Source organism: Aulonocara stuartgranti (assembly GCF_965226115.1).
Source record: "Aulonocara stuartgranti genome assembly, chromosome: 12".
Lineage (NCBI taxonomy): Eukaryota > Metazoa > Chordata > Actinopteri > Cichliformes > Cichlidae > Aulonocara > Aulonocara stuartgranti.
This window is the reverse complement of record NC_138948.1, coordinates 21,984,873-22,000,891: the sequence shown is the minus strand read 5'-3', so window position 1 is coordinate 22,000,891 and position 16,019 is coordinate 21,984,873. Positions and strand designations below refer to the sequence as shown.

The 16,019-nt window shown below is 39.5% G+C and overlaps 1 protein-coding gene across 1 annotated transcript in view; it reads right to left on the bottom strand.

Moving 5' to 3' along the window:
* The window catches only part of rasa1a (RAS p21 protein activator (GTPase activating protein) 1a), a 29,019-nt gene extending 13,978 nt beyond the window's left edge, over window positions 1-15,041 (bottom strand). The window contains exon 1 of the mRNA XM_082554624.1: window positions 13,530-15,041. Within this exon, the coding sequence (XP_082410750.1) occupies window positions 13,530-14,065 (536 nt within the window). The 5' untranslated portion in view covers window positions 14,066-15,041. The remainder of the gene's footprint in view (window positions 1-13,529) is intronic.
* Window positions 15,042-16,019: the final 978 nt, after the last annotated feature.

Here is a 16,019-nt window from a genome sequence, read left to right as displayed (position 1 = left end):
TCATGCATAGTGACATACTGTGGTGATATTTCTCTGCAGATAAGTTTTCACAGTCACAAAAACCAGTCCGCATTGACCATCCTGCGAACTTATCTGATGATGAAATTTATGTTATTCCAACCTGAGCAGAACCTAACAGACTCACAGATGAACAAAGTTTAATCAAGGCTTTACAATCTCTACTGAATCTAGAGATTAAACTAAAACTTTAGCACTGTATGTCCATTAGTTCAAAAGACAAGGTTTAGGTTCATAAAAGCAAATGTTTGGCTTTTTCAGTTTTTAGTAACTCTATTTAAGTCTTGCTTTCTGAATTAAACAGAAGACCTAAGAACGACATTGGTTAAAATTTCAGCAGGTGGGGCTGAATTTGAAAGGGCCCTGCCAGCTGGGGTAAAAAATTAACATGTTTTTCCAAATTTAGGCCAGTGTTGCATCTCAGAACAGAGGGCAGTGACTGGAAAACATGCAGAGGTGAGATGATGAATGAGGTGCTGCAGTAGCTCTTTTCACAGGAGGCCTTAATGGCTCCCATCTGGTTTAGGGAAGTACAGGTCTCCATTTGTAAAGAAAAATGCCATCAACTCTGCTATCATGCAGGAAGCTGGAGAAAGGTTGCTGAAGAGGAGATGGAGTGTGTCCATGAGGGAGGTTTGGGGGGGATTTTTGGTGATAACGAGAATTGAAGATGGCAATCGAGAGCAGCTGGAGAGAGAAGGGCCAAGGAGCCCTTAAGCGGTTGAGGAAATATGGGAAAATAACATTGAGAGGCAAAGACAGATGACTGTGAAAACAATAACATCCAGACAAAAAGAACTTTCCACCACATCCTACTGGCTAGTTAAGCTCCACTTATTATGGAATGAGGTTATTTAAGTTGTTTACGACTCCTCCAACACACACACACACACACACACACACACACACACACACACACACACACACACACACACACACTTTTAATCGGGTGTGGCAAACAAAGACACGGTGAGCCAGAACCAGCCCACCAAAGGGTGGCCAACTAGATGAAGTGGCAAAGTATGACATCTCAGAGAACAAATTAATGATTCTGATGTTTCATTAACATGAACTGCCATTTCTGCCTCTTTGATGCCAGCACTTGTAAACATGAGTGAACATGGAAAGCAAGAAGTATTTTCTTGTCTTAACAAGTTGCTCCAATTGTCATTTTTTTGTTTTTTTTCCTTTGTTCAAAATACTCCATGTGAAGCCATTGTGCCTTTAACGACCCTCTGCAATCTAAAAATAGCAACCCATAAATTGTTGAAATTGCACTTATTGAGACATTTCAAGCAGCTGTACTTTTTAATTCTTTCTTAATGGTTAATGATGCAGCGATTTCAAAAGTCCACCCCATTAGGGCTGGGCCAAACTATACTGTTCACGGTATAACAGTAGAATGTTAGTCAATGATAAGAAAATGAAATATGACGATTGAAATGGGTAAAACGCGCATGCGCAGAGCCTTTGTTTTCATACGTACATGGCGAAAAAAGCATGGCAGCGACGGAGAATGAGAAGGGCAAAAGCGGATCGTTGAATGAAACAGATGAACCAGAATTGGTTTCTAAAAATGGTGCAACTTCAGTGATGTGGAACTGGTTTGGTTTTTGTCCGTCAGATACACACCAAAACACTTTTTTGGGGTAGAACATGCAAGCGGGCCGTCGTTATTACTGTATTTTTTGGACTTTAAAAGGCTTTTAAGAGCACCTTAATTTTCTCAAAAATCGACAGTGCGCCTTATAATCCGGTGCACCTTATGAACTCTGGTTGTGCTTACTGACCTTGAACTGATTTTGTGTGGTACACGGCGCCCAAAAATCGGTTAAAAATTTTTTTAGTGTGACTTTGGTAAGCTATGAAGCTGCAATGCTTGATGGATTGTCGGATCATTACGGCTACCGTAGTCAGGAGCCTCGTGGAGTAATACGTACTGTGCTTCAACATAACATTACCTTATTGTGTCGCTTAATGCGCCTTATAATTCTGCACACCTTATGGTCCGAAAAATACGTATTTGACTTATTTATTTGGCACACTGCAGTTTCATGTTGCAAAACACCTCTTTTTAACTTTTGTGGATATTATACATGGTTATGCTCAGGATATGTTGGCCAGTTTCCACTGAAAATGCCTTTTGGTTAAATTGTCAGCAAGGAACTTGCATTTGCACTGTTAAATTTTTATATAGCATTAATGCACATAAAAAACAGCTTCTTGTTTAAATGAAACTAAATTGATGGGGGCTTTTTGCACTAATAAAGTTGCGGAGTTGTAAAGTATTTTGGCTTGCATCTATTATATCGTTAGTTCTATCGTTATTGCAAATTTTCAAATATATATTGTGATAAATATTTTTGGCCATATTGCCCTGCTCTACATCCCACTATGAACAACAACAAAATACAAAAAAGAAAATGTGTGATCTAAATGTAATCGAATGACTCCATTGAAAACTCGCTAGCTGCACTCCATATAACAGAGAGACAATTGTGGATAGTGGACCACTAAATGGTGGTAAAAGAGAGCTGTAACATCATATGTCACATCATGATAAAGTATAATCAAAGTGATTTTTTGTGAAACTTTAGGCTCTTTTGCATCTACATTTAGTAAAACTATTTCATTGGATGAAGTTTCCTTCAGCTCTGTGTGTAAGCTATATATCCTCTATGATGACACGGGATGCAAATAGTTAAACAAAAGGAGAAGTGTTGAGATAAATAAGCCACAGCAATGGTGATATGAGACAGTGCTACTATCAGCTTCAGGAATGCTCTTTCATGTCAAAACACGAACATCAAGCAACACCATGACGTTTTGGTTTAGCTCGGCACAAGATAAGGAATTTACTTTTTCAACTACAGCTCCATGGCCGTGTGTGTGTGTTTCTAAAGACTAATGTTAAAAACATTACTATTTTCATTATATTGCACAGTAGCCCGGCAACTCCCATACGTTACAGTATGGTAAATGGCCTGCATTTGTATAGCGCTTTTCTACTCTCTAAGGACCCCAAAGCGCTTTACACTACATTCAGTCATTCACCCATTCACACACTGGCGATGGCAAGCTACATTGTAGCCACAGCTGCCCTGGGGCGCACTGACAGAGGCGAGGCTGCCGGACACTGGCGCCCTCTGACCACCACCAGTAGGCAAACATGGGGTTAGTATCTTGCCCAAGGATATTTGGCATGCAGCCAGGGGGCAGCCTGGGATCGAACCACCATTAGTGGCTGACCTGTTCTGCCACCTGAGCTACAGCCACCCTGAATGTAATGACAACAGTGTGCCGTCCACACTAGGTGACAGATACCCATGTTCCCACAGTGTCACCAAGCCAATGCCTGCATTTTGAATGGTATCTTCACACCAGAGACCTGTTTTATCACTCCATCACGATACAAGAGGCCAAGATAAACCTTCCAGCTAAGCTTGTAAACAAGTGATTTACTTGGGTAGGTTACATGGACAGTTTAGCTAACCGTGTAATGCATTTAAGAACAATATCACTGTGCACTGCTGCACATTAGCATGCCTAAGTCTAGTGAGTTGAGCAAGATGACTCAATACAGGGCTGATGACCGAAAGCCTTAAAAATATTCTATCACTAGACACAAGGGTTACGTGCTGTTTATAGCTTTTGTTCTAGAAAGGACAGCCTGCACCACAAAGCCACAAAGAGCACAAAACATTTTTTTTTTTAAATCTAACTACAATGAGAGGTTCATTACACAAAGACAGCCAACAGACTCTTAGAGAGAAAGAGAAAGAGAAAGAGAGAGAGAGAGAGAGAGAAGCACTCATCCAAATTTAAAGAAGTACTTGAATGGATAAAATACTTGTTTATTAATAGAACAAAATTAGCACTTAATCATACTTTAATATTCAAGCTTGCAGAACAAAAATTATGAGCATGCATGCATGGATATAAAACCTATATGTCTAACTAACAGGAGAACAGTCGTTCCATACAGGCATTTTAAATAACAATATAAATAAAGCTGAGGATAAATAACAAATAACAAAATTGTTTGGGTCATTCGTGTGCACCCAACTCATGATCAGGGTATTAGACAACAGGATCACCATAACAGCATAACCATATTGTATCCTACCCACAGAGGGACTCATTCACAGACATTAAAATGGATATAGAAAATGACAGACAATCACATCAACGGACTGATCTGAGCAAATTTAATCAGTCTATATCATGAAGGCAAAGTGCATCATCCAGAGAGTGAATTGTTTCTTAAACCCCTACCTCAAAAAACCCAAAAACAGTGCAGTCATGACATGCTACTATTTGAAAATACAGTCTCTAAAATTAGCAGACAGGATAAGATTTAAGGATTTAACAAGCTTCACCAGACTATGGATGAATTTACACAGTAACCTTTTTTTGTCAAAAATGCTATACAGAGAATTTAAATCTGAGTTTCAATGATGATTGCAAGCAACAATTCTAGTATTTGTGGTCATCCACTCAATGTTCAGTTTTGTTGTTACGTTACCACACGTGAGAAAATCAGACAAAACGCTTTTTTGTTGATATATATATTTATTCCTGTCTGCTGGAGCCTAGTCTCTAGGGGCAATAAGACTAACAGGACAGGCACAGATTACTGTGACTTGAGTGGGTTAGACATCGTCTCTCTGTGTGCCTGTCTGTCTCTCATTAAGCAGTTTTGGGAGCTCTTTCTCTCTAGCTTATGCCTCAATTCTTCATCTTCCTTCGTCTTGACAGTTGGACTCAAATATCTCCACAGACATACTGTCAGCCATCATCAGGATCAAGAAAAGAAATAGTGCATGGCTGTACATTAGCAATGCACCTCGTAGCTACAGACTTTGTGTAGTTGGCATACCTTTTACACACATATTCAAGATTCCAGTATTCTTAAATAGAGCTAATGCACTCTATTAGCTTTCTTTGCATATCACATATATCCATACAATTGCACATAATAACCTTTAGCACCTTTCCGTGCCTTAGGTCTGAGAATTGGACAATGACAACATTATTGACCATATGCTTACATATAGAGTATTTAATAAACCAGTAAACCTTCTCCAAGCAAAACCGTTAATAAATTACTGTTTCTGCAGTATATTAGTGTGGCGAATTGAATTACAACTGTTATCATGAATTAAGTGCAATTGCTAGATAACAACAGGCTGCAATTTAGTTAAAGATACAAAAACATACCACATGTGCACAAAAGTTAAACAACTCTTTTCTTCCATGTGTAATCTATTCATTCAATACACCATACAGAGACATGATTATTCGGTTATTGACACTTTTTGGAAATAAACAGGTTCGTGGAGTCCGAAATGGTGATTGGGGAAAAAATGTTATCTCTGCAGGCTCTATAGTGTGAGCATACTGCTTGTAAAACTGACAAATTATGGAGGTGTAACATTGTAAGTGATTCTTACACTTCGAGTTCTTGCACTGTTGTTAGCAAAGCTAAGTGCACAAGACTTTCTGGCAGCAGCTTCCCACTTTTAGACAGCAGATTGGTGTGAAAACAGGCTGCAGGAACACTACTGTCTGTACCCAGCCAGAGTGTTTCTGATGTAAAAAATGCATAACTCCAGGGTCTCTGCCAGTGTTGCCAGACCAGTGGCACACCAGCCCTAAGCTGACCTAACCAAGGTTAAGCATCATGCAATTTTCTAAATTTATTTTTAAGATGTTTTGGAGACATACGTTAAGCCATGTCTGAAAAACTGCAACAATTAATACTTAATATATCTTGTTGCAATCCAGTTCACAACCTTTTTTAAACCTGTATAAATAAAAAAAGCTCAAAAGGGGTTCCTGCAACTGTAAAGAAGTAAAAAGGAAAAAGAAGCTGTGAATGCAAAATGAGATTTATAGGCTGATTTGATCTCCCACTTACACCGAGTTTACCCTCTGCTGCATCTCCCTCCTGTGTCCCGTGTTCTCACAAGGTGCACCCACTCCACCGACAGCGCTGCTGGCCAGGCAAAAACTGTAAGCTCTGACGTGTAGAGCAGACCAACGGAAGCTTTAAATCCGTACCAAGCATGGTGATGTGACCCTTTTGGTGCCTTACTACGTCCATCTCCCGTAGCAAGGGTTAATGAGCAATATCCATGGAAGAAAGATAAACAGGAGTACACAAAGATGCAGATGGACTTGGATACATGCAACCGACAACCTATTTTGGTGACAGCTGGATGGTTTTGTCTGCTTCTTTGGTTCTCTAGAAGCTATTCTGAAGAATAACACAACTTGATCTTTCAGCTGCTGTCAAGCGCTGGTCTTTGCTCCCACTTCATCTGCTTCTCAATCTCATTCTCTTACTCTCCCTTAGTCTCTCTCTCCCTCTCCCTTAAAAACACGTATCACGAGCATGCTGGCGATTGGTGTTCCAAGCAGGGGAACAGCAGGGGTAGGGAGTGGCATATCTGCACATATACCGCCAACTGTATGACCACACATTTGCATGCTACCCACAAACACTAAAAAAACACACATCCATAAAAGAAAAAAAAAAAAAAATAGGGCAATCTTGTCACCTAAATAACTCTGGCTTAACAAGGTACACAGCATTGTGAAACCAAGTAAAGCAACTACCAAATCAGCATATTTTTGTTTTACTATTAGTGCTTTCTTAATTAACTGACTGTGTCCTTGCTTTAGAAATTAAAGTAATAGATATGAAGATATGTTATGATAACATAACTTCTTATCAAGTTTCACATTTAAAATCTATTAGTTTGCAAGTACTGAAACCAAGGCTGACTTTAGAAAGTGAAATTTTGAAATTGTAGTATCCGTTTAATAAAAAAAAAAGTTTTGCCTAAATCCTTCAGCTCTATCTTGAATAATTTCTTAAATTGTTAAAGGCTTAAATTAAACATTGCACCACAGTGCAATGAGGGCAGCTAGCTTTAGAAATGGCATAAAGTAACACTGCCTTGGCTTAATTTCCCCACCACTACCACGGCTTATTTTATGTGGCAGGCAATTTTCCAACTTTTCACTTAACATGGTAAATTAATTATTTCCATGAAAGTCTTAAGCCTTTAAAAATCCTCTTCAGGTTAAACTGGACTGATCAAATACCTTTAGTGATGATTAATTGTGAAAAAACAGCTTTAAAACAGCTGCCAGTCTAGCAACATTGAGGCCATTTACTAAAAGGCAACACTGTTGAATCCCCTAATGCATGACTATCTCACTGTTATTAGGGCTAACACATTTTATGGGCTGAAGCCGTGATTGTGCTTGTTACTTTGTTCATTGTGCAAAAAAAACAAACAAATGAACCCTCCCCCCCCCCAAAAAAAAAAAAAAAAAAAAAATCCACACCACCATAAAATTTCACACTCAAGCTTGAGGCACGCTTGACTTGCATCTTTGAAATATAGGTGTTCAAGCATAAACCAAATTTTGCCAAAATTATCTGCAAAAGGTCTCTTTTTTTCCAAACTGCTGCAGTAATACTTTTGAGTTCTGTGCCAAATGGGAAGCAGAACCAGTGCATCCTGCGCTAACTGAAAATAAGCGCCATTATACCTGCAGAGCTGAACGTGCACACAGACCCATACCTCCAGCTCATCCATTTTCCATATGCACATGGCAACCATAAAACATTGCACCAAAGCTTAACCACAAATTTAACAACAGCGAGCATAAACAAAGCTTTGTGACCTGCATTAAAAAAAAAATTAAGCAAATTAAAACCTAACATGCTAGCATGGTGTTGCTGATGGACAACAATGTTTGTACAGCCATGAAATTCAAGGAGTATCTTAAATTATAGAATTTTCTTTTCAGGAGTTCACGGTCAACGGTCTTATTACCCTACAGAATAAACAAGTGCATCACAAGTGCGTAGCCATTCAAACAACTCCCATGCAAAATGTGATCCTTTAATCATTTACTTACATTTGTTTTTTCATGTTTCCACAACAAATAGAAAGGAAGTTGTAGAGCTGATGACAGACACCAGTTGTGACTTGGAGCAAGTTCTAATTTCATTATGTATAAGCTTCTATTAAACATGATTAACTTCCAGGAGTTAGCAAGGGGGGAAAAAATATAATGACACTATAGTAAAATACCATGCTTGTCACATGACAAACAACATCTGCTAGCAACCTCACTCAATAATGAGGGTGACAGCACACCTGAAATTGTACAGATGAAGATATGGGAAAGTCGATCTTCGGATTCTCAGCTTTGCTCAGTCTAGATGATAACCAGCCAACACTTTAATCCCCAGTCACTCAAGCCAATACCTCAGCTGTCCTTCTGTGAATCAGCTTCCTTGAAATAACAGGATTACATCAGTAATAATAACAAGCTTCACTCCCACATATGCCAACAATCTTCCTCTGAGCATTTGATTACTACAAGTTCAAGCATACATTTAGGAACACTGTTTATGACAAGAACTAAAACCACGTCCACCTGTTAAAAAAACAACAAGATACTGTAGCTCACAATAAAATGGAAACATGCAACAGCAGTTTTCAGTTATGTGGCTATTCCTTCAGCATTCACTGCAACGGCATCACTGCCGCAAAAAGAATTTTTTCATATCACAGGAAGTCATGACAGTAGTACTATAATACCAAAGCCTAACCTGGCACTGTAATACTTTCCATTCACTCCCCAATCCATCAATCAGCAAACCTAGTTAAAAAGAAAAGTCATTCAAATCAGAAATCCTGCACATTGTCAAACACAACTCAAATGCTTCAGAGGATCCTGTTAGGGCCACAATGAATGGTTCAGAAGTCTTGAAAACAGGATGCTGGGTGAGAAAAGGCAGGGCAATGTGGGCGCTGGAAGAGTATAGCACGACAATGTATAGCAAGCTGGAAATATATGGAAACTATAGACTGTGTTATGAATGCACAAGACAGATATTATACTAATAAAAGTTGGAGCGGGATCAATCAGCAAATCAGTCAAACCAGCCCTAAGCATGATCATCCTTGGTTGTAATGGTTCAGGAGACTGAGGGGATATTTGTTGAGCAACGAGCAATCACAGCCTAATACTTCTATATATTATTTACATGCACACGCGCGCACGCACACACATACACACACACACTAGGAGAGCTGCAATAATTTTAAAAATAAGGGACAGGAAATGGCATGCTCAAGAGTGTAATGGTTGTCACAGTGTTATTAATCAAATGCTGCTTTGTAATAAAAGTGCTGTAATATATTGACCACTAGGAACAGCTTCCATCAGGGAATAATCTAATTAAACTATGCAATCAGTCCTTGTGGTTTATCAGAATTCCATTGTCTGTAACAGCCTTCATCACAAAGGCCAATTAGGCAGTGTTGCTGCAAAATTAGCAGTAAACCTACAGACATGTTTCCACAGCCAACTGGTAAATCTGGTAAACTCATTCACACAACCACAGATTTTCAAATCCAAGTTTTGTTTCCAATTTTTTTTCCCTTCCTTCCGCCTACCACAACCTCCTGTGGGAAACCCTTTATGACTTAAAATCCCCTCTAATCTTCGTGGAAACTCAAAATCAACGACTCATTTCCCAATGTGCTGTTTGTTTAAGCTCAGGCTCACGGCCAGTGGTTTCTAAAGGTAGCAGGAACACACACTACTGAGGCCACCTGACATCTTCACTCCTGCATCTTTGTTAATCATCAGCTTCTTATCAAACATCCTTTCAAACATTCATACAGTGCTTTTAACCACACATGATCAAAATAGGGCCTGATAGCTAAATCTGACCCAGGGTCTGGACAGAAACTGTGTGCAAAAATCCTAAAAATCAAAAGCAAAATAATCCCTAAAATGAAAATAAAAAAGGCAGCACTATGTTAATGAAGCTGAAGGACTGACTGAACCTGATTCCAACCGAAGGTGCCCCTTTTAAGACTGTTGTGGCCATTGCAAATTATTCATTATTAATATAAGAATGTATATAATATGGCTATCTTAAAAAAATGCAGCCCTCTTCCACTTTTTACCTACATACATGCACACAAATACACACAGGAAACTAGACAATACCCCGTTTAGATAATATTTTTGACTATAGCCCGCAAGTCTTATTTGTAGCCCTAATGTATCCAGGTTAGCTGGCTTTAGCCCTCGTCAGCACTGGCAGGGGAATGTGAAAGCTCTGCTAATGTGTTTTACTGTTACAGAGGAAATTAATTTATTACAGGCAGGGAAAATAATCAGCTGTCATAGACAAGCTGGGCCAACACTGTGGGAAATAAAAAGGAGAAATTTAGCTATATTTTTAAATCTAAAATTACACTGCAGACTTGATTGGGTTATTTAAGTAATTGAAGAAATTAGGTGATTTTAAGTAACTGTTTTAGTAAGTTATTTCATACTTATTGCTTTTTCTTGTTGATATTATTCAGAATTTTATCTTCTGCTTAGCAAGAATAAACAGAACCCTGATTGATGTTAAAAACCAAGGTTCATGTTGAGCAATGACTGTTTTTATACTGTTACAGTTTGCAACAGTTTACTAGCTACATAATCAAATGAACAACACATACAGAATCACTGTGATTAAGGCAGTAAGCTGTCAATGTCCCTCAGCTTTACTTTTAAGCCACAGTTTAAGTAGTCTGCCTCCTTTTTTTGATTTGTTTTGAGGTACAATATTTGTTGGGGTTGAGAGTGGAGGGTGAATAATAACAATTTTTTTTTAAAAAATGTTATTTTTGACTGCAGGCACGATTACTCAATCATGACTGGACCCAAGGACAAAACAGGGTGCGACCCATCTAATTGTAATTTGAGACCTTGGATGCTTCTATCTCAGATACTATCTGTTTCAGAGCAGTTACACACCTAATAGATTTGGCATGATGCACTGCGCAGCACCTCTGACATCACATCAGCCCCTTCTATCAACAGTGGATCAGTGGCACAATCAGAAGGAGAGAGAGATCCCAGCCTTTACTGGGCCAACTTTACAAGACAAAGTCAGCACCTCATAACTTGCCTGTTTCTGAGCTGCATCCAGTGACAGAAAAAGTGATAAGATAAGTGCTCTCAGGAGGTCATTTCTCTGAATTTTCTTTTACTGCCAATCGCAAGTGTTCTCATGTAAAAAACACACAAGTGGTATATTAAGTGTATGACTGTAGTATTTTATTCAGATGTTTACGGAATACAATTACCTTAAAGAACAAAGAAAATCCATCCAAATCAAAAATAGTAAACCTCATTCTAATAAACTGCCACACAATTCTTATATACTAATAATACCCAAAAATGTGGTCCAGCTTTCCGGTGCAATCACAACCACTACAAACAATTCACCAAACCACAAAGCCAATACAGCGGAAAAGCTTGTGTTGTGAACATGTCTTGCACAACTCGATTAAGAAAGACACAGGAGACTGTGTTGGTGAGAGTCAAAAAGATTCTGGGTATTCTACTCTAGTCCAAAGTTAGGTACTGGTGAGAGGTTTAGCGAATGTAGCAGATAAATATTTGAATTCAAGTTACGCATGATGAAGCAAGTAAAACCAAAGAAAGCCGCCGCCCCCATAACACGCAGTAATTGCTCCAATGCCTCAGTGAAAATCTTTCAAGCTGAAAAACTGGGGTGAGTGTAAACCTGTGAAGAAGTCTGCATTTCCAGGGCAAAACTACAATTTCCAAAGCAGCAGGATAGGTAGGAGCCTAGATATAAGTGATGTTCATTCCACTTAAGGTTATTCATTACCAAAACAGGCAACAGTGTAAAACGCTGCCCTTCCCCTTCCTCTGTAATCTGACAGCGAGATATAGAATGGCTTCTAAAATAAGAGCTGAATCCACACTCCAAGCCTAGTCACTTCCATATCTCACAGTATGAGGGCCAGAAATGACAAAGCTCAGCAGTTTTCTAATGAGACTATAACAAATGGAAGGCCTATATTTAGGTTATTACAACATCAGCAGTGCGCACGCAGGTTTGAACATGGGTTTCTGTGCATGCCTGATAAAGTCATGACAGTACCCACAATTAGTCAGATGCTTTCTAAAGTACAGTGCTTAGGCAGAATTTACTGTGCTGCAGACAAGAAAAGAAAAAAGGTTTGCAAATGCTTTGTTTTAAGTTTTAGTTCACTTCAATCACAGGCAAAATATTTAGACACGATGGCCATTCTCTCAGAGCATACAGTTGTGCAGCAAACAAGAAACAAGATTTTCTACTTCCCATGTAGCATTACAGAGAACTATGCACTTTACTATAAATAGTAGATAACAGAAAAGTGTATGGATTTCTGTCAAAAGCACAGGCATTGATTTTAATGTATCTGGGCCAATAGTGCCAAGGGTTCTTGCCAGCCTAAAACTTAAATCTAAAACAAGAAAAATGCTTTGTTTAATCAAAGAAACAAAGTTGCTTTGGAAGTATTTGTGCATCACCTGAGCATCAGTTCGAATTGTCACAACTGTCACCAACGACACCTGGAATCAAGTTGGTCTCCATACAATTGTTGATTTAGGTTTTTGATACAACAGAAAAAGAAAGGGAGGCTAAGGAGCTTGGAATAATAAAAAAAAATTGGAGTTCTTTAAGTTTCTTAAAGACATTTTACCTCTTATTCGAGAAGCATCTTCAATTCTGAAAGAACTATTCAAAGAAAGTGTCCTGATATGTATATACTGACTTTATCCGAACTTAATGATTTCCTATCTTCTTCCAAAAACATAAAAACTACAAAAAAAATTGAATGTTAAGCTGAAAGATTACGTGGAACAGGAAACGAAAAACCTACAGTCGAGTTCACTTGAAAGAAATCTAAAAACAACAACAAAGCTCAAATAAGCCTGGACAACTGCTGCAGAGTGCAATTTTGAATGTTCTTAATCGCTCAGTTTCACTCCATCACAAAGAAGTTCTTTGTATACCATGACTTCTCTGCAGAATGGGCAAAGCTGAAGGACCAACAACAGCATAAACGTGAACAAAAGCGCCTGCACTACCAGTTGTCCCACATCCTTGACGGCATTTTTGTTACTGTTACACTGTATTACTCAGTGTTGATTATTGTGTTTACTGTGTATATACATAATACTTGTTCTGCTTGGTTGATCCTGTGAAATGAGGCTATGCTGACAACAGCTGTCCAAGTCAATTATTGATATGTAGTAGTCCATTGTGAGAATGTTTATAAGGGCATTTACTATAAGTGAATCAGCTCTCTGTAAAAAATAATGAACAGGCATTACTACTGTGTTGCTAGGGTTTCTATTTCATATTGAATCTCCTGACAATTCAATTTGATCTCAGTTATTTCAGTGCTTTCTAGGATAACAGGTGTGCAAACGCACAACAGATGTATTTTAGGTAATGTGTCTTGGGGAACTGAAATTATTTCAAAGCCACATCTACCAAATATACCTCAAGTGCAAAACAGGAAGGCTATGAAAACGCAATAAAATAAATACATTGCTTTAGTGCTTCTATTTTCTAGAAGTTATAGACGTCACTTAACTTGTGGTTTACTTACTGGTTAGTGGGAGGTGCGGAGAGTGGGAACGTCACCTCTTCTTCGTCGATTTCCATCCCATCTTGCATGTCGCTTTCATCCATAGTGCCACCGAGCCCCCCACAGCTAGGAGGCGGAGGAGGTGGTGGTGGAAGTGGTGGGAAGACAGTGGGCCCATCCGGGCCTGTTGATGTGGGTGAGATCCGACTAGCTGGACCCTCCATAGTTGGAGAGCAGCACATGCCGCCCACTGTCCCTGAGCTTGTTCCTTGAAAAACTGAATGTCCACCTCCTGCTACGCCACTCCCTGCTCCGGTCATATCCCCACTAAGCATGGAGGAATAGATTATATTCATCTCTGAAAGGGAGTCCGGAGATGTGTTTGAATGCTGTCGGGTGGCTGGTGCCGGCCCTTGCACCAAATCAGTGGTTCGGACTCTGCTCGGCTTGGGATAGTATGGGAAAGGGGCCGTCGTCTCCGGGCCTCCTCCGCCTGCCACCCCTGTCCCTGTCGCGACCGAGCCCGTATCCTCACTGCTGACCTCCGCTGCCATCATAGTAGAAAAATACGTAGAGGGGGAAAAGTCCAGAAGGGAACCTGCCCTTCCCCTCTGTTTTTACAATAATCCCCCGGTGTTTGGGCTCCTGGGAAACAACACCAAAAGTTTCTCAAAAACGCGTTCAGCTAGCCGGCTAATGTTAGCCAACAGCTAACTTAGCTTACTTGGCTGCACTAGCGGGCGTTAGCTTCGCCTCGCATTCGCTCCCTGCAAAAATCACCGAGCTAACGCTAGCGGGACAGCTAGCAGCTTCGAGACACTTGATGAGTTCTTGCTCGCTATGTCTTCATTGTTTCCTGAGTTTAGAGTTCACGCAGAAACACTACATGAGATTAACCGTTACAATACTTCCAACAGAATATCACTTCACCTATATTTCCTGTTGGTATTTTTGAGTCTGGGGGGATGTTCGGACTTCACCCTCGGCACCAAAGCAGACCACTTGTCGATGAGTGTTGTTTTATTGTCACTGTTGTGTGTAATCCCCTTCTTTTTTCCCAGTGTTGTTTTCTTCAGTTTTAAACCGTCTCCAGTAGCGTTCCCAGACGACTTCAGCCTTATCTCCTATATCCCCGGAGCCGCATGTTGTTCTCCGCGTACTGCCATGTCGTTTACCAACATTTATTATCTGCGTACAAGCTTTATTTCTGGGTTTCGGGGCTAGTGGCTTGCCCGCTGCTGCGCTGCTCTTGTCTCCCCTCCCTCTCCCACTCCTCTCCAGTTAAAGATCAGACACAGCTAAGTGAACACAGAGCGGAACTTTTTTTCCCCCCAAATTTAATCCATGGCATCTTCAATCACGTTAAATCTTATTAAGTTGAATAAAATGCGATATTGTCCTTGTTACGTAAATGAAATATAGAATCTCATTATGGTTTGTTTGTTTTTTTCTTACCAGAGGATCTCAGAAAAGAAGACAAGTAGCAGAGTAAAATCAGTCCTCTAGATATTTTTCTGCAAATAATCTCTTGCTGAACTACTATACTGTGGCAGGAAATGTTTACACCTTTGATCTGCTGTTTTTAACACGTCAGCAGCACCGAACAAGTTTCACTAGTTATCAGATAAGCGGCTCTGTACAATAAACAGAAAAGAGTAATTAGAAAAAAAACATTTAATGGCAGGATTTATTTACAGTTCCCCATTTAATCTACAACTGCAAAAATATTTTTTTTAATTGTACCTCTTATTCTTGCTTCCATACAAGAACACAGAGATTCAAAATCTCCCGTGATGTTATCAGTTACACCTGAGCGTTTCCCTTTCAAGCCCCAACTTCACATTGTGATTTGTGTGTACGTGTGTGTGTTCCTGTTTTTCCTTCAGACAGGTAATGAAAGTCTAGGTAAATGACAGCATGTATAGTTCCACGTCCTCTAATTCTAACTAATTTCACCACTGCATCCTGTTAGATAGAAACATACTGGGTAGATATGCTACAATGCTATTCAGCTGTTTAAGATGTTCGAGGCGTTTACCTTAACATATTGGCAATAGCACTACGGGGCAGCAAGAAAACCGCTTAAACTAATTTGCAACCTTTCAGTTACGTTTATACAAAACAGGAAAATGCTTTAATTGCAAAGTCATAAATAGCATGATAATACTACTAAAATACCAATGTGAAGGGAAAACGCTCAAAAAAAGCACGCACAGATGTTCCATCACATTGCTGGCTCCTAGTGAAATAGGCTTGAATTTTTAATTCTGGCATGGTCCTTTTTAGTGCTGCAGACGTCATTGCTAACCGCGTTAAAATAGCAGCCAGGTTCAGATTTGTGCAACGCACGGACCCAAGTCTTTCTTTCTTTTTATTTCTAGATGCATAAATACAATTTTAGCCTAATTGTTGCAAAGCTGAATTCGTTTCCTGTATCACCCTCTTTCCTCTAGATGAAGAGAATAATCTGCATGTTGTGCTAAACTGCAGCACTATTACAGAACAACACCA